Consider the following 25,780-nt stretch of genomic DNA (forward strand, 5'->3'; position numbering starts at 1 on the left):
GAGTCGCTTATGCTGCCCTCAATGATAATATAACAATAGTGCTGGATAAGAAGATCAGCCTGTTTAATGCTGGACTAATGCCATCAGGTGTTAGACAGCTTGACATCTGAAACTTTCTCATACTCCTAAATTCCTCCACTGTACCCATAATTCCTTCCATGATGACCTTCCTCTTTAGACCTCTGGTAGGCGGTGAAAACAAATGAAGCGTAAGAAAAGAACTCTAGATCAAGTCAGAAAGAAGAGGTGGAAAGTGGGTGGAGTATATTAAAGAGGATGGACCTGCTCATTTGGATCCATTATTAAGATAAGTAATTAGCTTCTGCATCTGGTAGGAAGAAGTCCACCCTCATTAACTGTAGGAGTGCCAGGCTCATCCTTCTATGCAGATTCATTCCAGCGAGCATATATTTTGATAACTGTGGCCACAAACACACACACTAGATATCACATCCAATGTTTAGTGTCTTACAATGGTTTTCAATAAAGACTAAGTTGATGATGTCCAAAGGATCATACACGGTTAATGTTACAAAGAAAACGTAAGTAGTGACTACTCTAGTGGAATGGGCCATGTGTTCAACGGGCAAAAGCTTATTATGCTTTTCATAAAAGAATTTAATACTGGTCAGCTACTTTGCTAGACTAACTTTTGACAATTCACACCCATGTTTTTTTTTTTTTAAAGATATCAGCAATTGAGTCTCTTTTTTGGGTGGCCACTGTGGTGCAGCGGTTAGCATTGCCGCCTCACAGCAAGAGGCTCTCCGGTTCGATCCTTGACTGGGGTGCCTTCTGTGTGAAGTCTACATGTCCTCCCTGTGGTCGCGTGGGTTTCCTCTGGGTGCTCCTATTTCCTCCCACATCACAAAGACATACTGTAGGTGGATTGGACACTCTAAAATGGCCCTAGGTGTGAGTGTGTGCATGTGTGTGCCTTCTGTGGAAGGCTGGGCTGGCAATTCAACACCATAAAACTCCATTGCCAATCATAAGCGGACAGGTGATCTGCTGTGGCGACTCCTAACCAGGAAAAGCCGAAAGAAGAAGAAGCAACTGAGTCTCTTTTGCATAGTGCATAGGTTCATAGTTACATACTAGGCTAACGACCACCAAGGACTTTATAAGCCTAGCTGTGCAAACTAACCCAATTGTGCCTCTATGTATCATGGGCATTTATTGAGGGGGTACTTTTGGAAGTTTCTAGAGGTTATGTGTGTTTGTGAGGGGGGGGTTATGTTTGTGGGGTGGGGGTTATGTTAGTTTGTGCGGGGGGTTATGTTAGTTTGTGCATTACTGTCTGCCTCTGTCTGTCAGAGACATGGGGCTAGACCCTGGGGTGAATTTCCTATTTTCTATCCACTGTTCAAGATTATGCTTAAGTAGGGTAAGGGATGGATCCTGCTTCATATTTACGGGGAGCCTGTTCCAGAGCATGGGGATCCTCTGTAAAGCACACTGTCTCACCAACATGTCTTGATTAGGTCACAAAAATTTAAATCACTGGATCTAGTGGTTCTGATGCTGTTCATTTTGCAGATGTGCAAAAGGTCCATCAGAGCTGGATCCGAGGATGCCTTTTATGCCAGGCATAGATTGCCTCTCAGTAACTTGTAAGAGACAGAGTATAAAGACAGGGCTTTAAGGCAATCCATATAGGACAAGGGCTTTAAGGCAATCCATATAGGACAATGTATTAATACCCTGGATTTTCCTAGTAAGGAACCTTTGTGGGCATTCCAACTGTTGCATACGTTTGGTCATGTACATCCTGAATGGCGCATTATACTCAATGATGGGTCTGATAAGGGCCGAATAAAGTGGCACTATATCTTCTTTGGACCTGGATACCATGCCCTTACTTATAGGATGGGTGACACAGAATGATTTTCTTTCTACTGTGGACACATGTTGGTCAAAGGCTATATTACTGCCCACATATGTTTCCAGATCCCGCCCTACTGGGTCAGTTCTTAGGAGTGTCTTACCAATGGACCACAACCCCCACACGAACACAGGGGGGACATGCGACAATGCTAACCACTGCACCACTCTTCAGCGATGTTCTTTGTTTTGTGTAAAATGTATAAACCTTAGAATATTTTTTTTTTGTAGTGTGGCGGTATTGAGGGAAGATGTCAAAGTGAAAATCGGGAGGACTCAAACCATGGTATAGGTGCATTCAGTGAAACAGCACTTCTCTGGCTTCTTGTACAAGAAAACTGGAAATTTTGTAGACAAGTTTTATCTCATTTGGTACTTTCTAGGACTGTTGCCCTATATAAGTCTGAAAGGTTAGCCGAACAAGGATGCCAAGATATTTTTGCTCTTTAACGTTAGACTGAGGTGTGCTGTTGGGCTCAATAATTAACTGCAGGGTAGCATTAAGAAGTATTTTGGTGGACCCAAGTAGCATGACATTAGATTTCAAGTACTGAATTCAAGTTTGTTTGTTGCAAGCCAAAATTAGAGTAGTGAAAATTTGGTTTGTAGGGAATTTTGTATTTCTATGGAGTCTTTGTATTTGTAATAATTATGGCTTTGAAGATGATTCTGTAGTCAGATTAACAGACTGCTACATCTGGGCTATAATTAGTTCAAATGCCATTGTTTATCAGTGAAAATATCATAGGTTTGGAAGGCTAAGGTTAACAGACAATCTCTTCTCATATTTTGGCGATGGAACATACGTATGAAATAGCTCTAAAGTTATCTGGCCCCCTGCCTGTGTCATAAATTTGGATCATGGAATGATGAGTGAATGTTTAAAGCTGTGAGAAATGTTGTTAAATGGTCAGAGTGAGGTTAAAAATAAAGACCAAGGGTTTACAACAATATTTTGCTCCATAGTGGAATAATCTTGACTACAAGTGTATGTAAGTGGGGTTTGTGTCACAATTTTTCAAGAAATTTTAAATTGTTTTGGCAGTAACAGATTTAAAATTAAAAGGAGGCTCACTGAAAAGAGAGTTATAGAAGGTATCTGGGTATAGGGTGGGACTATTGCTGAAAAAATAAAATATCAATGGGAGAGGTAAGACTTTGTTGGATGATTAAAATCTATGCGCTGAGCCGAGAGGTTGGATTTTTTATCTTTGTTAAGATTTTGAGTAAGCTAATGCTTCTCATTGTTAACCAGAAATATTTAGTGTGGCCAAGATCAGCAACTTGTGTGAACATATAGTTGACTTTGGCTTCATTTGTTTAATTCTCGTATGTATTTTAAAGGTTGGTAATTATTATAAGCTGTACACATCAGAAGTACAATCTTGTCTGTGGGTAAAAGCAGGCCTCGCTGTAAATCTATTCAGACTATAGTCTACAAATGCAAGTAGCTGAGATGGCTAAGACTCTGACTGACTTTGCAGCGCTCACCATTATTTCTAAGGACTGACTGTGTGATCAGAGAACAATCTACTCAAAGAAGTTGCAGCAAGCAGCCAATCGTCCAGTTGGAGAAATACCTTTATTTTTTGCAGCCTCTGACTTAATGCAACTAAAGACATAGATTTGGTAATTATCTCAAGGGCTGAGGTGAAACCAGACAAAAGAATTCTGAATTAATATCGAGCGTCTCCTATCCATAAGTGTTGATGTTTCCTGGTTGGTGACTCTGGCTATCATGATTTAGAGACAGACATCCTGTAGGTCCAAAAAGTACAATCAGTCAGTCTCTTTCTAACAAAAATGGAGAGATGGACTGGTACCATGACCATCTGAAATGTTTCTTTTTGAATAAACTGGTATGGTCTACTCAAGTCAGAGATGGAACTGAGGTCCTTTGTATTCTTCTGTATCAAAGAGAGCCTGCAGTAATAATCTAGCCCCTTCTAGTCTGGTTCCATCCCTTAGACAGTGTTTTTTTTTTAAAAAGGTTTAAGACCTCTCTTTTTACTTTAGTTTTTCTGATGAGTGGGATGTCAGGCAAGGGCTCAGAGTTAGGATGAGGACAGGTACAGAATGGGACTATGCATCCTCCTGGAAGTTGCTGTCTATAAACATGTGCCATGCATGATGTCAGCCACACAAGCAGTTGGAGAGAAGACAACCACTACCTCCAGGATGGTCCATCTGGGCAAAGCCTCAGAAGATCTGCTGCTGCCTTTCAGGAGGAGGACCATTGTTCTGTTGCTTACTCTTACTTCTGGGTGGGTGTACATTCTGAAAACTTCCACAAAACTGCTGTTTCCTTCTTTTAGGTATGGCTGTTGGCCATACCTAAGCCAAAGATGATATGTGCTATGTTGTGTCCCTGAAAAGGGGCACTGCAGAGTTTGAAACTTTACAGTAGTTTGTAAGTGGAGGATTTAAACCTCCTTTTTCATATTCTTCAGGTTATGTTTAGAGACTGGGTTCAAACAAGTGTGGAATCATCAATAGGAAAGTTTAAATAGTTTATCTTGCTGTCTATTAAGTGAAGCCTGGTATGATGGTATATCATTATAACAGAGCTTGTAGCTGGAGTCAAACTTTCAGCACAGCTGTAAGCCAGTCTAATCATGAAGACTGAAACAGAATATACAGTTAACAAATGAGACCAAAACTTATGTTTGGACTACCCATATACAAATGGCCCGGCGATTGCTGCATTTCGTTAACCAGCTCTCACTGAAGCCTGATTGTTGGTTATATAATTCATGGCCCTCAGTGATAACTTAGACAATACATAAATTTGCTTCCTGAAACTGTTCACAGTCCTGGGCTCTTTGCCAGGTGTCTGGGACATTGCAGACTGTTTAAGGGAAGCTAAGTTAGGTATTAACGTCTCAGATAAAAAAAAAAAAACAATGTTCATAAAGCAAGAGTCCAATCTCCTTAGGTTGGAAGCTACAATATCTACATTATCCTATGCCAAAGTAGCAAATCTTAACATATTTTAGCAATTACTGAAAACCCTCCAAAATGTGTGGGGGGGGGGCTAAAATGTTTCCTATAAAAAAATCTTATGGAAAAGATGCTAGATCATTGGGTCATCCCCATTTTGCCTCATCATTTCTAAGATTTCCTCAAATTTGGGGTCATCAAGGGGGGATGGAGAAAATCTGTGCCTTGCTCACCTTCAGCATCTACTATGGGTAATTTATAGGTGGGCTAACATGCATTTTCTGAAATCTGTGTTTTTTTTTTTTTGCTGATCCTTGGAGCTGGTGAATCCAAGGAGAATGAAGAAACATGACGATTTCCAGAAATGTTAAGAAGCACTGCCTGAGGCTTTTTGTCCTTCTCCCCTGTGGTCTGACATAGGGGACAGTCAAAGGGGTTAAAGCAAAGAAACCTTTGCAATTTAAACAGGCAGTAGGTGCTTAAGCTGAGGGAGGTACATATTGGGCCATCAGCACTGATTGCCCTGACATTTAGTTCAAAGTTGACAGCACTGGTATTGACCAAAAGGAAAGCTGATATTAGTGAGGTCTGCATCAGCACTGAAAAGCTCAGTGCCAAGCTTGAATCTAAAGGATTAACTCCAGAGAACAGGCCAATCACCACAGGCAATGTCAACATCAAGATTACAGATGAAAGCAGAACAGTAGATGACAGAATCTACATTTCCAAAATTAAAACCATGGTCAATGTCAGTACTTTTTGTGATGCTGACAATGTTACAATGTGGATGGAGGCCTTACCCTTCTGGCCTAGTGCTATGCCAGTATCATCTGGGCCAGCAAGAAAAAACAGGAAAGCCTAATTGAAAAGGGAAGAGCAGAAAAAATCTCTATCTTTCTTGAAACTAGTCAGAGATGAGGCAGCAGACATTTTGCTGAGCCCTGACAAATGCCTCTACAAATGTGTCATAATCTTCTTCAAAGGAAGAACAGACCATGACCTTGATGAGGCTTGTCTGGAGGTCATCAATTGATGGACCTCCGTGTCAGCTAAAGAAGTCATACTAGATACAACAAATTTGGCAAGGCACTTATAAGAATCCAGTCTTAATACAGTAGCAGGCACTACACTGGCAAATTTGTGCACTTTGACATGGGAACCTGGAGATGAAGGTTTATGTTTCTTGGTCCCAATTTTTAGCTTCCTTTTCTGTTGCTTTGGAGAGCCAGAAGAAATGGTAACTGCAGTTGGCTCTAATGACAGTGACAAAGGACCCAGATGCAAACTGTCTTTGCAGCTGAGGATTCATCTGTGTGGTCAGCCAGCTTTCTCCCCCCATCAAGAAACACTTTAGTCTACTTTTTCTGTCCACATAGTTGTTAAGTGTGCCAAGTATCCAATACTGACAAATGCCATATATAGACAACTAGGTTGTAAATCAAAGAGCTTCACTGCATACCAGAGTAAGGTTTGCTTCGCAGGAACAGCAATACACTGCATTGTAAAGTATGCATGGACAATCAAATGTTGACAAACTATATACCTGAATAGCCAGATGTACTCTGATGTGTAAATCAGGACAATTTTAAAATACTGTAATCTAAATACAGTGGAGTACAGTAAGAAATAAATTGCAGAACAACACAGCAGCCATGCTTTGGCTCTAATGTGTAATAGCAGGTAGGGCAAAGTGGTGCATACTAGAACACACTATTCAGCAAGCACTGCATAGTAATAACTTACAGCTTAGTGCAAGCACTTGCACAGGCTCAGAACAGTAGGAAATGGGTGGGACAGGATGAGGTATTGGTAGAGTGCTGGGTGATGACCGACCCACAGGAATGTCAACATGACCAATCAGATGGCTGATATGGGTCAGGATGGTCAGTGGCATGGGCCACAGCCCCCTTCTGATATAGCCTGACAGCTGGAGCCAGCTGGTCAAACTTATCTGCAATGCACTCTAGGAGGAACATGGTAGTGGCTATTCTATATGCTGTACTGACAACTGGGGTGCAGCAGGAGAGTGAGTCAGGCTTCTGCCTTGGAGAGGTAAGAACCGCCAACTGAGGCATTTCCAGCCCCATCACCCACTTCAGCCACTGGGAGGGAAAGGGCCTCTGCACACAGATGTACCTGTGGTTTGTTGGAATCATTACCAACGGCAGGCAGATGCAACACAAAGGATAACATAAGCAAATATGTTCTACAAATGATACAATTAATACAGCACAATTCAGTAAGTAAACTAACTGTGCTATGTTTAAAGTTTCAGCTGCCTCCTGTAGTAGCCAACATGTTTTGCCTCTCATTCTGTCCATGCTGAAAGGCAAAAGGGGCAAAACAGCCTTCATACATACAATTAGCAGCAAAAAACTACACTTCCACATGTAGGTGCATGATAACAGAAGTATGGAAACATTAACAAAGATTTTTAAAAAAGCCATACCCCCACAAATATGTGGAATATATCAAGTGTCTGGAATGTGTTCTCAGTCTCACAAGTGAGCCACAACACCACATGTATGTGCAAGATAGAAGAAACATAGACATATGCCCACAGTCATACAATTAAGCCACAGTCCCACACATGTATGTGCTAGATAGCAGAAGCATTACATGGTACCCCAGGCTCACAACTGAACACCTATGCTGTACCCCCACAATACGCAGCAATACAATGAAGTATAGACAAACAACAGACACAGCACGGCACAACTACAGTCCTCCACAGCAGCCCATCTAGCATGTCCAAGTATCTGTCAGAGACTGTAGCCTTTATTAGCAACAGTGTTTTGAATGACTGAATTAAGCTTAAAAATACAATCTGAAAAGCAGTACTAATGCCAATTACTTCATAAGTCATCTGGGGCATTCCTGCCTGACTTCATCTTCCCGTGCAAGAAATCTTCGGGGGGGGGGGGGTGCATCACAGGTCATCATACTAGTGTCTGCATTACTCGGTCCTGAGGATGCCAACAGCCTCTGTCAAAAACCTGACCAGGTTGTACAAGGCATATGCCTTCCAAAACAAATCTTATGGGGTACCAGTACCCACCTCCTAAACTGACTAGTAGGAGAAACAGGATGATTTTTCTTTCCTCAGCACATCAAGCAGACACTCTCAGTGTGGAATTACCAGTGGTAGTCACTGCCATGGATATCACATAAAACAAGATTTCTGAATCAGGCACAGCACAGCTAACTGCTGTCATGAAGTGTGATGTATTCATGCACATGCTGCATGCATAAGTCCTCCAATACAGCATATTAGAAGAGTGTGGCGAAACTTACCTGCATATCATGCCAACTATATATTTCACTTGAAGTATAGCAATTTCTAGGCATAAGTGGAGACTAGCCTCATTTGAATATACAGAGCACAAATGTCTTCATACTCTTGGCTTAAGAGGGCATGTTGCCATTTTAAATGCCAAACCATGCGTCACAAAAGAGGAACAGCAGCAAAACTAATACAAGCGGTCTGATGGAAGTTTTTGACAGCAGAGTGACATACTTTAAAGACATCGTCCTGATGAAGAACGGTACTCTGAAGTACTGTTGTAAGTTATTCTTCTCAGGTATACTATACAGCTTAGCCCTCAGAGTAAGGTACAGGTATGCAGAGTAATCTGTACTATGGTTACCTGCAGCCTGTACCTGCATATAGTCCACACATAATATATGTAGCTGTATATGCACACTGCAACTTTGGAAAAGCAGTTCATTACCATGACTTACTATATCTATACTATGCTTTGTGTCCTAATGAAAAATGCTGTGTGGAAACTTGTAGTGGACCTTCCTGTGTACCTTGAAGTACCTGAATGCTCACAACATAACTTATCAGTGATACTTACTGTGTTCCTATTGCTGTCCAAACTGTAATGTTGGGAATACCTATGGTAACCCACAGTTTGCTATTGGTAGTCTATTATCCCCAGCAGTCAACAGCCTATAGTTATACATCTTGTTTCTATTAGTACCATCATGTACTTAAGAAGGGGTGAGGATGGCACAGGCTGGACAACATTACAGAGATGAGAATGCTGTCCTGCTAAAGGCATTCAAGACACATAAGCATTACCTGTTGGGGGAAGAGAGGGTATGCATCAGTCATTATGGAACCATGTCTGGGAGATGCCAGTCCAAGACATCTATGCTACTGGTGGGCAAAAATCACACAACAAAGCAGAGCCAGAGGCATGTCACCAACTTGACCAGGTAGGCCTGCATGAAGACAGACAGCTCAGTCTACAGTTAGCCATTTGATGGGGCTACCTCCCTTTGTAAGCCCAACTGATCAGGAGAAGCTACTAGTATCCCTGCAAGAAGATGACGTAGGCAAAGTTATTCTACCAGGAGAAGTGAACAAAAATTGTGGAGTGACCAACCTACACATCTCAGCTACAGATACACTAGTTTAGTAACCATACCGAGCAGCAGTACACATATAAGGTGCAGGAAGGCTAGATATACCAATGTATATGTTTCCAGCAGATACATCACATGTGCAGACACACAGGAATAGCAGCACAGGTATGTGTCAGTTTTATAGCTTCATGTGCTATACCGCTCCCTGCATACACAAAACAGGGCCTTACATGTAGTACTGGTATTTAGATTCACTCACTGGTCTGTTTTTTTTTCTGTGCATTCACATGCCATACCACTGCTATGGTGACACATGTACAGGAACAGTCAGGTTGACAAGCTGATAGTACCTACTCAGGAAATAATGATGATAGTCAGACATAGACCAAGTCCTAGTCATATGACACACAGGCACAGTTTACTTCCCTCCCTTTTAGATGGTCCTTCAGGTAACACCTGAACTACAGGCTGAACAGTATGAGTATTCAGCATGTCTGTCAGGGGAAAGGAAGGTATCCCACAACTAAGCACCATCACTGCCCACATTTGGCAGCAGTAGTGGAAAGGAGTGTACTGCATCCAATATGGGTATGCCCACCATATGGCAACTTAGCAGAGATTCCCAGATCCATTACATGTCACAACTAGCTCCTGACACATGAACAGCACTAAGGTTATCCTCCAGGCATTGTCTGAAGCTACCACAGCAACAAGGGAATGATTGGTGTGGCACATGGTTTCTGCAACAATGTCATCCTGCACTGTTGATACGTTGATGATGCCAAGGAGACCAGGGACAATGTCACGTTAGGTCTCAGAGGACTACGGTGATACACATCACAACCATATCTACCACTAGGCACAGTACAGCAAGAAACACTATCAATGCTCTGTCAAGCAGTGTAGTACATGGCAAAACAGTGGGTAGGTACACTTGGTGTTCATGTTGGGAAGTCACTGCAGGGTACACAGTCTTCTCCTGCAGGTCTTAAAGGTCTAAGAGTATTTCATCCATCTCTACCAGTGACATGTACACCCACCAAGGTTGTGATGTCAGCCATGTGTCATTGTGCCTCTTTGTACCTTTGCAAATTATGATGACTGTGATCCACTTCACTCTCCTCCTGTGTAGTGTGCACTGAGATATCTGATGCTCAGTGTGACTTGACCATGCACTACCTAGCCTAGTCTTTAACACTGTATGCATCATGTTTGTCCTGTGTGACACTATATAGTCTCTGTGTGACTGTCATGGACCCACAAAGCTGGACTACATGCCACTACTTTTCCTGCATTGCTGTGTACTGTACCTACCGCAGTCTGGGAAGATAAAGTTTACCTGTCACTCTGTGCTTCTTGGCCTCACTGCAGTCACAGAAAGAAGCTGATACTTGGTTACGACAGACGCTGCTGTAGTGGGCCTGGAGGTTCCTGGAATAGAAAACTGGCCTGCATGCTTTCTAGAAATTAACTGTATAGCATATAATATGCTACTAACATCCTTCAAACTGTGTCAGGGGGGTGTACTGCAGTGACCACGGACATTGCCAGGCAGTGGAACACTGCATCCAGCAGGTCAATACATGTTCTACAATACTTCAGGATTGCACATGGGCAGTGTTAAACTGTAGTTGAACAATGCTGTGTGGGTTCTGTACTGCTGTCATCAACCAGGGCTACAATGGGTATCTACCATCATATGAAGCATATTGGGAACATATGGGGAGGACTGAGACATTTGAACACACTACCGTTGACTCTTTATATGTCTGACACCTCACTTGCCAACTAGGTGGCCCTGTGGAATTTGACTACACAGGAAGTGGCTATACAAATTGCTTTTATGCCACATATGGAAATTATGGGCAAAGCCAAGGTGCTATAAAGATGTACTGGTAATCAACCCCTTGTACAACATGACACCTCTTAGCTGACTGAATGACAGCCCTTCCTATTGCTGTAACACAATCCATGGACACCAGCTGAAACTTTTACTGCCACATGTAGCCAATCTGTAGTACCCAGTACTATGGGGAGGTAGATGATATCACAGAAGTCACTCATGGCAGGGCTCTTGTCCTTGGTGTATTTGGGAAACAGGTATGCTCATCCACACTTAGAAGTAGAATACTGAGGAACATACTGAGCATTTGGAAGGCTGATGCCTATGACACGGCTAGTGAATATCTTGTTTGCCTCTGGAGTGTCCTTGTGACTAGTACAGAAAGTACCTTGTTGTCCACCTGTATATCAAGTCCATACATTAACCCCAAATCTGTTTATGGTTAATACATACCTGTCAATGCCCACAAAATATCTCTGTCCTCATTAAAATGGTCTGCCAGCTGCTTGTCAGGTAGTTGGTAGTAAGCAATATGCTTCCGAAACCATTTTCATTCACTCTGCCTGCCACTGTGAAGTGCTACCAAGTGAGAGCTACTGGCATTTATATTTAATAAATGCTGCTGCTCCTCATAGGATGTTTGTTTTTTGCAACTCTTCATATTCCTGCATCCTTTTGCTCTTGGTGAAGCACAACTTGCTGTGTGGCTAGTACTCCTACATCTACAAATCTCAGCTTACTTGCAGAGGCACTCATCTGCATCTCATTACACGGAAAGACTGTGCAGCCTCATCTGCAGGTCATTATGTGGTCATTTACAAATGTCTATTCTAGTGCTGTTTTCCTTGCTGTTTACTAGCATTAGTAGGTACTATGAATCTGTACATGTGGCGGATTCCCACTCCACAGTGCAATGCATACAACTCTAGTTGACTATGAACACACTGGCCAGTGCATTCTTCACTAAGGCAAGATTAGCATTTAAAATGTCTAACCTGAAATGAAATTCTATTTGCATATCTGCAGCTTTTGAATGCACCTCCATGGTGTTAAACTCTTATCTGCCTAATCCTCTGACAATAGATCATAAAAGACTACTGAATATCTGATCAGAGAAGTAGATCTTTTGTTTTACAACCAATATAATTTACAGGCATGAGGATCTCTTTAGCCTTCTTATGTTGCATGCATTCCATGGGAAGGAAAAAGAATAATTGGAATAAGACAAACAGGAAGAATTTGTATTCTGATCTGTCCTCCACAAGTACAGACTGTAGTTGTGCAGGGAACAACTCAATCACTAATGTTCCTCTACCATGGCCAGCATCAGATCACACAATGATATAGGACCTGCTTCTTTCAGAATAACTTTCACAAATAAGGCATAACTGAAAGGTGTCTAAGAGAACCTAAAAACTTTGTCTCAGCAGGTTAATATCTGGTAGTGAATGAAAACTTGGATAATGGTTTTGCAGTTGTGATTATGCATTTAGGACCATAAGCAATTAACTTACAGAGGTAAACGGAACTAAGATTTTTTTTTCTAGTTTGGGATGTCCAAAAGCAATGTCCGTTTCTGACATATGCATACCCGTACCTTAACAAACCAGTGTCAGTGGCTGTAGCTCTTCAACTGCCTGGTCTTCTGTAGGCTGACAATGGTCACAAAAGCTAGGGATGAGATGCTTGGTGCTGGCTCCACAGTCAGTACATGCACTTATGGAGAGGACATCTCCCAAGCAAAGAAGGTGGTGGTGGTAGGCATCCATTATTACCAAATGAAAATTTAGAGCTAAGGAAATGGACTACATGGATTCTTGCGGTCTGGAAACAGTAGATGCTGACATAGACTAGCAGCAGCCCGGACATAAATCAGCCTCATACTATTCCTTCTGGAAGTAGGATGCCTGCTGTTTCTTATATAGGAAGACTTAATTTACTAGCTACTGTCATTACAAGATGAAGTCCCTGAAGATGGCCTGTTCTTTGCTATTGCTCTATGAAAGGAGGCATTACTTTTCATATGAGAAAAGTTTGCAGCTGCCCCTACACAATGTTACTACTTTTGTCCTTGGACTTCTCAGTAGGTATTTACATAGTCAAGACAGGCTCCTTCTGAGATGGCTGGGTTGAGAAGGAAGAGTTGCAGGTCAAACATAGTAGGTTTGACATCTTTTACGGAATTTCTCACATGTTCTGAAGGACCCATCATGTACAACAATGCATTGAAGAATTGAAATCCACAGACAACTTGCAATGACACGTACTGATTTACAAGTCCCCCAAAACACTGCAGATATGTGCCCTAGAATGGAATCTGCTTCCTAAACTGGACTTTTAAGTCTTTAGGCCAGGGGATGAGGAAGAAGAGGATTCAGGTACCAACACAGATATAAAATGAGTGACAACTTCAAGCAAAAGCAATATAGCACTAGTAGAAAGCAGTCTATCAACCTCTCTTCCATCACAGTAATAAAAAGAAATGAAAAGCATTTAAAGATGATACCCATTTTCTCTTTCAGGATGATGTCAGGAGGAATATCAGGAAGGACAGACACAGTGATGGTGGCCACCAATACCTACAGCTGGAGATACTTCTTACAATAAAACCTAACAATGGAACCATGTTCAGTGTGTGCCCTGTCACAAAAAAGCTTAACAGCCTTCATCCTTTTTTGGAAGTAATACAGGTGTTATAAAAAGAAGTTCTTAAAAAAGTCGGGCATGTAGCAAGTTATGACTAAATGAAAAAGAAGTCTACATAGAGAAAACAGCAGCACTAAGGGTATTAGTTCAAACCACAACCAGATGTTTAAACCTTTCTGAACTCCTTACTTAATCTCTTTAATCTAAGCCTCTCCACTGGTTACATTCCTGAAGTTGGAAAACAGCCATTGTAATGACATTACAGAAGGGTAGTCCAACCACAAACCCTGATAATTCTAGAACCATTAGTGTCACTAGCATGATATGTAAAGCTATGGAGGATAGTGCACTGCAAAACCATTATCCAATGCTTTGGTTACTTTTTCAGAGAAATTAATGGCAGGATCTTCCTTTGACAAAAATGAAAATCTCTTAACCCTGGACCCTCATCAATGTTCAGATTAATGAGGACTATGGTAATGCATCTAGTCTCTTGGACATGTAGGATGTCCACCCTCCTCCTTATCATTACGTCATCTACTTTCAAATTCCATCCTGTCAGTCAACCTACATTCACTATAACAATTCTTAGTACATGTTTGGAAGGCTGGTTGGTATTATGTCTAGCTTTGCCCTGCAGAGCTATCACAGGTAACCAAAGTTGGTCAACTGGACTGCTAGGCTTTATGACAGATATACACTGGCCAATAGGGGCACATACACATCTCCCACTGTTAACATGGGTCTCTGGTGTAAGTTGCAGTAGGCTGGGTCCTCAACCCACTCATTGCCAGAATATACCCATGCCCATTTGGCAACATTAGTCAATGTGACCAAATCACCTAGATCCAGATTTTACACCATTGAGCAGCTAAGTCCTGCCACTGTGTGCAGTCTGTAATTAGTGTTATCTTATACTGAAAATACTTCACACTACAGTACATACCCAAAGCGGTTGGCCTATACAACTCTTCCCCTATAGGACACCATGTTGAGTCTGTGCTACTGCCACAGCTCTATTCTTGGGTAAGTTTGAGATGGAAACACTCAGCACGTTTTTCAGAGGTGGGAGGATGGGCAGAACACTCAAACTCCAGAAAGACATTAGCCGGAGGTCAGGATCGTCCCTTGCACTTGCTGCATGGGAGACAATGACCTTAACCATTATACCAAATGTTCTCTAAGACTATGGGATAAGCCACTGCATTTTTTAGTTTGGGAATGTTATTTTGGCATTGCAGGATGTTTTCATTGCTGTGTACTAGTGACATGCCTTCACTAATGCAGCACCACAGAAGGACAAGAATATAATGGTGCCATACAATGTACAAAACAGTCTGGGATGTAATTCAGAGACAAAGGCTCATCCACATGCCTCTTTAATTATTTCCAGACTTCACAGATATTTGCATCTTATTATTTGAACTGTTAGTGCCAAAAGATATCAGTACCCTGATCCATAATAGGTGACAGATGGAGATTTTCTGAACAGGGTATACCAGGGTATGTGAGGGATGGATATCACAGCTGAACCAAAGCAGTATGTGTATGCTGGACTGCACTACAGCTACAGGCATGGGCAGAGAGCTTTGTATAATGTTGTTCACATACATATGCCTGTGTATATACAACACGTTTATTACATAAACCTACATCTGTGTAAAAACACGTCCCTATGAACATGTCTTCAGGTGGCAGATGTGCCATATGTATACTGGGTACCCTGTACTGGGTCGTACAGTCCTCTGTATGTTCCACTATGACATGCTTGTAGATGTTTAGATCTGGACTGTGCATGGAGACTGTCATCCTCCACTGAGCAGTAACAGTTTTTTGCCATGGTTTGTAGGTGGTGGGAGCCTCCTGAATAATGCAGCTATGGATATTCATTCACTTTAGTGCACTGTATTTGCAAATTCACCAAGCATGCAGTGCACAGATATGTCCTCTAGTCCATGCTAAAGACCATGGGGGTGGTACATTTCTCTCTCATTTGCTTGGCTGCTGCAAACATTTCCATTGTGGTCTTCCCCTGGTTACTGAATATTGAGTAAATATTGTACTTGCTTACCCCTGTGCACTGGCCCTAAACAGTGTGAATCAAGTTTCCAAATTTCAATGTCTGTACACAACCAAGAGTTCCAATGTGGAGGGTACTGTGCAGCACTGCACATCTCACTCCACTAAATGTAATCTAGTTGCAATTTTCCAACCCTTCATCCAGGTTGTTTTTATACAAGGTTATGGAGCTACTCTGTTTAATGTGGAGTGGGGAGCCTATTCCAAAGGATAGGAGATGTTTGGGAGGTGAATCTTATCTTTCCAGCAGGTCCTTTTTAAAAGTTTAGGTCTCCAGAAGATCCCACAGAACATGGTCATTTGAGGCTTTAAAAGCTACACAGAGGTTACCCTGCTGCAGTTGATATAAGACAGAGAATAGGAATAGAGATTTAAAGCATTCTGCACAGGACACAAAACTCAGACCATCGATTCGCTTGGTGAGCAAGTGCTGGGATCTTTAAAGTTGGGTCACGTGTTTGGCCACATACATACTAAAAGGGGCATTATACTCAACATGGATCTAATACGGAATGTAGAGAGAGAACAACAATAACATCCCTGGGCGGGGAAGATACACCTCTGGTGATCAGCTTGGTTAGGTAGAAGGATATACAGGCATGCTGATCAAAGGAGAGCTTGTTCTCAGTGAAAGCCTAGACCGCAAACAACTGTATTGATTTTTTTTTTTGGGGGGGTCATCTATGTCATAAATACAAGGCTACCAGAGGACACAATGCTACACTTTTTTTTGCATTTAGCCGTAGACGACAGTGATGTCAATATGTGTTTATACATTATAGACTTTCTTGTAGAATCTGGCAGCACGCAGTAGAGTCAATGACTCTAAGTTTGCAGTCATCCACAAACTTGGCCACCAGATACCCTTTCCATCAGTTTGTTCATTAGAAAAACAGATACCAAACAGGAGTAGATTCAATGCTGAGTCCTGAGGGATAACACTGGTAAAGTATTTTTTTTTTTGGTGGAGATAGTGCCTCCAATCTTGATTTGATGTGTTCTCTCTCTGAGCCAGTTGGCTATTCTGTGGGTACATGTGGATTTACATTTAGCTTGATTAGTTTGTCCACAGTGCCAGAGTGAGCTATGGTGTTAAATGCCTTAGCCAGAAAGAGGTAGGCTGTGCACACTGTTTTGCTCTTCAACATCTTTAGGACTTTTTCAAAGTTGTTAACAAGATTTAATGAACATGCTCTACCCTTCACAAATCAAAATCAGTTTAGGTCAAGGTTTTCAGGCTACCAATGCATTTATTTCTTAGGTCAATTTTGATGTATTCCATTGTTTTGAGGATAAAGCTGCTAAGACTTACTGGTCTGTAAATTACTGGGGCACTTGTAGAGACACCCTTGTGAAGGGGGTGACCACAGCTGTTCTCCAAGCCTCTGGCATGAAATCACTTGACAGGCACAGATCAAACAGGACCCACAGCAAGACAGTGTCTTGTACTGAGAAGGACGCACAGAGGTACAATGTCAGGGCCCGTGAAGCTAGTGTTTTTTTACCTCTCAAAGAGCTTTTAAAACTTCTTAAAGGTGATCTATGGTGAGGCACAGACAATGTAACATGTGCAAGAAGGGTTAGTTGGGACAGGAGGATGTCTTTAGAGTTTGAGTGTTGAACATTGCTATGACTCAGTACAATGCTGGATATTATTTTTAAAGTTTTTACGCAGATAAAGCAGGACTTATGGTTGCCTTTAAGTGATGGCAATTTTTAGTTCATACTTTGCAATAGTGAATCTGATTTCAATTCTAAGTTCTTTGTTTAGTTTTTTCACTGTTGGTGAAATAAAAATATGAGCTCCATGATTCAGAGGTATGACTAAGACCCAGAAGACCACAAATTAGCAACACAGATTCTGAAGTAATCAGTGAGGGAGGATACAAATGAGTAACTAATAGCAGTACAGACATCCTTGGGGAAAAATGCAGCCTAGCCCACTGAATGACAGATGTCATGCAAACGCAGTAAACCTTAAATCTAGCAGTCAGGGTGAGATGCACTGCATTCAGTTTAAGCTGTGCAAAGCACAGTAGTCATATCAGGCAGATGTATGTGAACATATGCATTCCATGGAGTAGCTCTGTGGGAGTCTAGGGATGTTAGGCTGCTGTGATGACTAACATATATAAGCCTAGGTAAAAGTATCTGCCCTTTAAGGCTGTCTGGATGACATCCTAACCACCAAATGAATGCCTTCACAGTAGTCAAAGTTTTACACTGAATGAAGGGGCAATCAGATGGAAGGGATTTCACTTTTTTGCTCCCTCCAGGACACTGACTGATGGCTCTACTACTGGCACACAATCAGCAGATTTGTTTGGAGGGTAGAGGAGCCAGGTTTTGGAAGGTTAAGCCAGAGCCCTACAGCCAGTTTATTCCTGCCTAGGAATCCCAATTATCTCTTCATTCTCTAGCAAAGAATCGTTCGGTAGGGAGCAGGCCACCTTACCAAAATCCCCCTTGGCAGCTTCTCAGATATCCACTATTGACATATCCTAAGGGAAAACATGCCACTGCATGTGGAGTTCTCCTTGGTAGCCAGTATGAGATGTACTGTGACAGTGTAGGTTTAAAAGGCTCATTACGTAACACCTAGTGTTCCCACTAGATGTCATTCTTGTGGCAAGCCTGAGCTGCTCCTCCCCAAGATTCATCTGAAGCCCACAGTACAGTTTGGGTGAAAGCGCTCAGTTGGTTTTAAATAAAAATAAAGATTGAATGGTTGAACGGCTCCTGACTGGTTCGTGGATATTTGAGTATTACTGGTCTGGATACCTTCTGGTACAATTTTTGGACGGGGCAAAGACAGCCTAGAAAAAATTAAAATAAAATTGTTCATTGGGAAAAGTTTAAATGGACTTTGTGCTCATACTGCTGGAAGAGAGAAACAGTGAAACTCCATTTTAAAAGTAATCTGTTATACACTGTAAGTGACATGATTCAGCTAAGCAAATTGAATGTTATGAACATTTAGCAGCATCACAAACATATCCATACATTACCTACATTATGGAACCAGCAAGCAATGAAAACATAAGCAGGTTAGTCATACAATGCCTCAAAAACACAGCACCAGAAAGTGCAGACAGAAATTTATAACTCCCACAAGGAAATTTATAAACAGTAGGCAGGATGAAATCTAGCTTATTGTGTCATCTCTCAGCTGGTCAGTGTGACTACTGCAGCATGCCAGCATCACAATGATGAAAAGTATTACCATTTTTCTAGCAGCAGCATAACAAAGCCTCATATTCTGCAAGTGTACCAGCCACACTGCTCAATGTACTATCGATTCAGTTGGTCCATCTCCTCTAGTAGAAGCCAATAAACACATGGAATAATCGTATATATGGAAATTAACTCATTAGCTGACAACATATGAATGCAATACTACCACTCAAAACACTTGCCTGAAGAGTATACTTCCTGCATGTAAAGTTCCTTCTCGCCACTGAGCTGAAGGATCTGTAGGTTCAAGAGACCCTTCCAAAACATGCTGCCAGAGGTAAAGTCCTGCAAGACAAAAAGTATCACTGTCACTAAAGGTTCATTTTTATGTTAACTTTCCAAATACAAGAAATACAATCTAATATTCACTATTTAATTACTTATCTTTAGGAGACATAATCAGTGTCCATAGACATGTGCTAAATGATGTAAAACAGGTGAAAAAATAACTGCAGTGTACTACACTGATTGAAAAATAGATGCCAGAGTACACTCTACACTTAGGAGCACATTACTTCAAATGAATGCTTTCTAGACACAACCTACATGTACCAGTGCAAAAAAGGATGAGCTAAAACTTGTTTCAACAAACAGTAATAGGGTATACACATAGTACGGGTAAAATATAATAATAATAAGCATACAAGATGTAATTGATAAATATAAAACATGCCAGTTAACATAATCCACACATGTCTGCAAACCTCCAAAATATAAATAGGAATATATATTGTATTTCTTTGTAAATAAGACCTAACCAGAGAATAAGGTCTATCATGGTTTTCCAGGGTGGTCATGATATAAGCCCTACCTTAAAAATAAGTCCCAGTTAAGATTGTCAACAACACACAACAGACATTTTGAATTATAAAATAATATTATTGACACCCGTTGACTGAGGTTACCGCACTCTGCTCACCATTTTCAGACCATTCGGACACCCAACTTCTTCTCTCTGCAGAAAGTCGTAAGATTCTTTCCCTGGGAGTCCTCCACGATTGTTACTGCAACAATAATCATCACTCACACTTGACGGTTGAGATCCTTGGCCCATAAACACTGGCAGTTGTACTTTGATCGGTCAAAGCACAGACAACGTGCGTAAAGCCCGCACACTTGATAATGAATGGCTGTGGTTGTGCCTTCTCTTCTTAACTGGTGCCATTTTGTGTTGCCACTCCGGTCTCGTACGTCTTCAATTAACCCCCACCCCCCCAGACAAGATGAGTGCAAAAAGAAAGAGCTATTCTGTCAAGTACAAGAAAGGAATTGTGGAGGATTCCCGGGGAAAGAATCTGACTGCTTTCTGCAAAGAGAAGTTAGACCTCCGAATGGTCCGAACATGGCGTGAAGTGTACGATAATCTCAGTCAACAGGCCGATGAGGGAAATGCTAAGAAGTGCAAGTGTGAATCAGGTCGGCAACCATTATTTAATGAGCTGGAAGACATCATCTGTGAGTGGACTGCTAACAGGAGAGCAAAGGCTTTGGTTGTGCGCAGGGCGGACATTCAAACATTTGCCCTTGCAATGGGACCACAGTTAGAAATATCCCCCGAAGAATTCAAAGCATCACAACATTGGCTAAATGGCTTCCTCCAGAGATATGAACTGTCTCTAAGAAGATCAACAACACTGTTCAAGCTGGAAGATACTGAAGTTATTAAACATGCACTTGCGTTGAAGTCCTTTGTTGATGGCATTGACTTTTCTAAATACCAACTCTCCAACATGATTGCTATGGATGAAACTGCAGTGCTTATGGGCCAAGAATCTCAAACAACAATTGATCAGAGGGGTGCCTCGTCAATCTACATTCCCTCCACTGGTTACGAGAGTGCAAGTGTTACCTGTATTTTGGCAATTTAGATGGAAAGAAAACCCCAACTCTAATCATTAGAAAGGGCAAGAAAGATAAACTTGGACGTGTTTCAGGCATTTACATTCTTGAAACTGAAAAAGTCTGGTGCACACAAGCAGCTAAAAGGAAGTGGGTCGATGTAATGCTGCCACTTGTTTTGCGAGGTGGCGAAAGAGGTCTGCTAATCTAGGATTAAGCCAGCACTCACCGCGCTAAAGAAATGAAGAAATTCCTTGCACGGAGAAGAATAGATCAAATAATGATTCCCACAGGAATGACTTCCTATCTCCAGACTCTTGATATTGCAATAAACAAGCCATTCAAGGACCATTTGTGCATGGAACTCAATGACTACAGTGAAAACAGAATGGAGAGAAATCACCATGGGAACTTTGTGAAGGCTAACCTGCAAGAGGTCGTGACTTGGGTGAAAAATTCATGGGATAAAATCATTGACAGCTGTGTTGCCAATGCACTACGAGCAGGCTACTTGGACAAGCAGTGCTCATTTAAGGAGAGCTCTATTGCTAGGCATGACAGATTGGGACCAATGGTTCTACAGGAAATGGAGTTGGACGAAATTCAGGCCGAAATTCGGGGGTTGGACACTTATGACAATGTTCCAGAAGAAGATGACATGACTGTATTTGAATAACTGTGAAAGCCAAGGTGCAGATATTCCGAAGTTGAAATGTTTGTTGCACTGTTTATGTAGAATTCTCACACAACTGTTAACACGTTACTTAGAACTGTTGTCCAATAACAGAAAAGTACAAAATAAAAGTCAATTTGTGTACATGAATAAATGTCTATTTGTGCTCATTTATAAAGTTAAATTTTTGTACATGAATAAATGAATAAAGGTAGATGGTTGTATAAGCCCTAATGCGTATTTCGGCAGGGGAAAGAGTATAAGACCCGGTCTTATTTTTGTGGAAATACAGTATTATGTATGTGTATGGATTTGTATCATTTCACTGAAAGACCATTTTACTGACACCCATTTCACTGAGACTAAATCACCTAAAGTTAATTTCACCTAAAACTCATTTCACTGACAAGAAGAGTACTAAGGCAAGTCAAAGGTATATGTCCTTTTCCCCACTGTAGTGTGATCCTGGTGTAAGTATATACAGTTATGGGTGTGGGGGCACAGCCCCTCCACAATGGGGCGTGTGGGTGGCATAGCCACTCACGTAATTTGGTTTTCTATTGTCTGTTTTTTGTAAAACCCAACTAGATGTGGGGTGGTGCCCCCCACACCCCCCTAACTATATATACTAACAACAGGATCGCACTACAGTGGGGAAAAGGACATATACCTTTGACTTGCTTTAGAGTACTACTTGTCAATGAAATGAGTTTTAGGTGAAATAAACTTTCAGTGAAATGGACTTTAGGTGATTTGGTCTCAGTGAAGTGATACGAATCCACATATATATATATATATATATATAATATATACACACATACATACTCTGAAGTGGAGTACAAATAAACAGGGACTGACAACAAGAGACAAACAATAGAAAAACATTCCTCTCAGTGTCACTGCCATCCCACCTGATAAGACATTGACTGATACGACTCCATGCCACCAAATTGACAGGGTAAGTCACTCAAACAATGGTAAATAAGATTTACTAAAAACAAGATCACAGTAATTTAGTGTTTAAGGTTTCAGCCTCACAGCAATGCATTTGTGTTTTTTTTTTTCAGGCATTCTACCTACTATCGCTTTCCCAAAACAGCTGCTGAATTTGGGGCTTTAAACTGTCTACACATACTGCAGTTACTTCTGTCCCTGTGGCCTGGGTCTTGGGCAATAAATAATTATTTTACAATAATAAATACAAAAAAAAAAAAAAGATCAGTACTTAACCTCCATTTAGGTGAAGACTTTACCACAAAAATAAACAGTTCAGAATTAAATGATAATAATAATAAATAACAGTGTGTGTATATACATAAAAAATCTCAGAATCAAACAGCTGTGATTCCTTTACTTACATAACCCAAAAAATGACATACAGGATGTAGCATCTACTGCTTAACCCACTACACTGTTGGTTCATGCACTGCTCAGACATACATTTACTTTATTTATGAACATTTGTTTACCAGGAAGGCCAATTTTCAGCAGAGGTACAGGGAAAAAAAAATCTCCACAGTTGCAATAAATTACAAGTCAGTCACAGACTACACTAAATTATAAACAATTCACATATACTGTTAAATACAAAAGTAAGAAAAGAAATCATGAATACACAGAGCTTTTTAACTTTAAGGATTCAAATGCAGCACTGCCATACTTCATATCTGACTAGGTATCACTGATTAAAAATAACGATGCAATAGAATATAAATGAAGGAGGTAAAATGTTGAGCTGTATGATGAAAACCAAATAAATTTATTTCTGGGGAGGGCCTAATGAATAGCACCAGTAAAAAGGCCAATGGATGCAGTCGATATACATTTAATTCAAGAGAGGAGTGACAGGAACATAGTTCAGAATCAAAAAAGTGCGTCTTAAGGTTTGTTTTGCATTATTCTGGATTTGTCTTAAATGCTGTGGGTGTGAGTTCCAGCATTTGTATAAATATGAAAAGTACATTGTTTCACCATGTTTGTTGCTAGGTTTATAGACTTGGGCACAACAGGTGCCCTTAGCCCAAGTTATCTAGATGGGGAGTACCACAACATAATTTTTTTCAGTGCATGGCATTTAAGGTGATGAAGTATACTATGAGCTAGTTTGAGTTGGTTGAACTTTTGATAGCGGAGGAACTCCATTCAATTTAGCTGACTGAGAGCTAAGCATAGCGTTTTGTTGGGAAACTGGTTGCAATTTTTGCTATTTTATTACAACATTGTTCTATTTTTTTAAGTTATCACTTAACACAGGTACACATACGTTAAAAGAAAACAAACCATATTGACATTTTCCCAGTTATACAAATTATACATTATATTTTCATTCTTTGTAACAACTGATCTGAAGTAGGCAGACTTCATTTGTCTGCAACCTGTGGGTATTGGATCCGAGCCGGCAGTTCAAAAGCTTTAGGATCTGAGCTTCTAGCTCCTCCCTCTACCCATAATCTCTTGCCAAGCCCTGACTGACCTCAGATTTTCGTTTGCGCGTCGGTAGCCAGTTTCACGAGCTCCTAGTAGCAAGTATTTCTCTTCGATATTTTGACAGAAAAATCTCTTTTTCTTTAAAAAAATTTAGTTAAGAGTGTGTGCTTAGGCTTTTCTCCTCCCTTTAGTTTATTTTTTTTTCTACGGGTTTTGCGTAGCTTTGAGTCTGTTGTGTGTTAGTGTAGGCCTGTTAGGGTGTAGTCATGGCAGAAGCACCTAAGGCGATATTTTCGAAATGTACCGAGTGTGGCCACAAGCTTTTTCCAGCTGATGGCCACACTCATAGGTTCATAGGTTTATACTAGGCTAACTGCTCTAGGGCATTTATAAGCCTAGCCCAAAGTTATGTGGCTTACGCCGCCCCTTATGTTAGAAATACTGTGCCCATTAGTTTGTTGTACCTCTGTCCAGTAGTGACACAGAGATGATTCCAGGGGTAAACCTCCGATCTCCCATCCACCGGTCAAGATTTCTCTTGAACAGAGCCAGCGAGGTGCTCTGCCTCACATGGACCGGGATTTTATTCCACAGCATGGGGAGTCTCTGGGTGATAAATCTATCCCTCCAGCACGTCCTATTTATATCCGTGCTAAGGTTTAAGTCTCTTGCTCTAGTGGTTTTGGTGGATTTGGATTTTTTGAGGTGGAGCATGTCCATTAATTCCGGGTTGGTCATGGCCTTGTATGTCAGGCACAGGTCACCTCTGAGCAGGCGGTATGCAACTGAATAGAGTTGGAGTTTCTTCAGTCTGGCAGCATATGACAGGTTTTGGAGTCCCTTTATCCTTTTGGTGAGGAACTTTTGGGGTCTCTCCAATTGCTGCAGGTGTCGGGTGAGATACATCCCAAATGGGGCATTGTACTCGATCATTGGTCTGATAAGTGAAGAGTACAGGGGAACAATGACCTCACTTGATCTGGATGTGAATCCCTTCATGATCAGGTGGGCAATGTAGAAGGTCTTTCGAACCACTTTAGCAACGTGAGCGTCAGAGAGGCCACTGTCAACCTGGGTCCCCAGGTCCCTGATAACCTCTTCTGTGCTTAGTGGGTTGCCACCTATATGGTAGCTTGGGGTTACCTTGTTTTTCCCGAAGGGTATGACTATACACTTTTGCGTTTAACTTCAGGCCATGGCTCTGGCACCAGCTATCAGTTTCCGTGAGACCCCTCTGAAGGATGTCTGTGTCCGATGTACTATCCACTATGGCACCCAGTTTGCAGTCATCCGCAAACTTTGTCAGCCATAGTCCTCCTATGTTTGCCTGTACTTCTGAGAAGTAGATGCCGAACAATAGGGGCCAAGGACTGAGCCCTGTGGGACTCCACTTGTAACTGGCTTGGAGTCTGACATGGCTCCAGCAACTCTAACCCTGTGGGTTCTGTCCTTTAGCCAGTTTGCAACCCATCTTGTGACATATGGGTTTACATTTAAGCTGGTAAGTTTCTCTATAATACCCGAGTGGGGTACTGTGTCAAAGCTTTTGCAAGGTCAAGGTAGGCTGTATGGACTGCCTTTCCCTCATCAATGGCCTTGGTGACTGTTTCGAAGAAGTTGACCAAGTTCAAAAGGCAAGATCTGCCCTTGACAAAGCCAAACTGGGTTGGGTCCAAGGTCTGCAAGTCCCCTATGTCCTTGTTTATGAGTTCCATTATGATCCTCTCCATAGCTTTGCAGACCAGGCTTGTTAAGCTTATGGGGCAGTAATTACCAGGGTCCGTGAGAGGCACCGCCTTTGTGGAGTGGGACCACAGTTGCCGTGACGCCACTCCTTGGGC

The 25,780-nt window shown here is 41.5% G+C and overlaps 1 protein-coding gene across 1 annotated transcript in view; it reads right to left on the reverse strand.

Moving 5' to 3' along the window:
- The window catches only part of RXYLT1 (ribitol xylosyltransferase 1), an 899,852-nt gene that overhangs the window by 492,079 nt on the left and 381,993 nt on the right, over positions 1–25,780 (reverse strand). Inside the window, exon 3 of the mRNA XM_044088313.1 lies at positions 19,183–19,285. Within this exon, the coding sequence (XP_043944248.1) occupies positions 19,183–19,285 (103 nt within the window). The remainder of the gene's footprint in view (positions 1–19,182; positions 19,286–25,780) is intronic.

The sequence above is a fragment of the Protopterus annectens genome, chromosome 11.part0 (assembly GCF_019279795.1).
Source record: "Protopterus annectens isolate FY-2018-M chromosome 11.part0, PAN1.0, whole genome shotgun sequence".
NCBI classification, from domain to species: Eukaryota; Metazoa; Chordata; order Ceratodontiformes; family Protopteridae; genus Protopterus; species Protopterus annectens.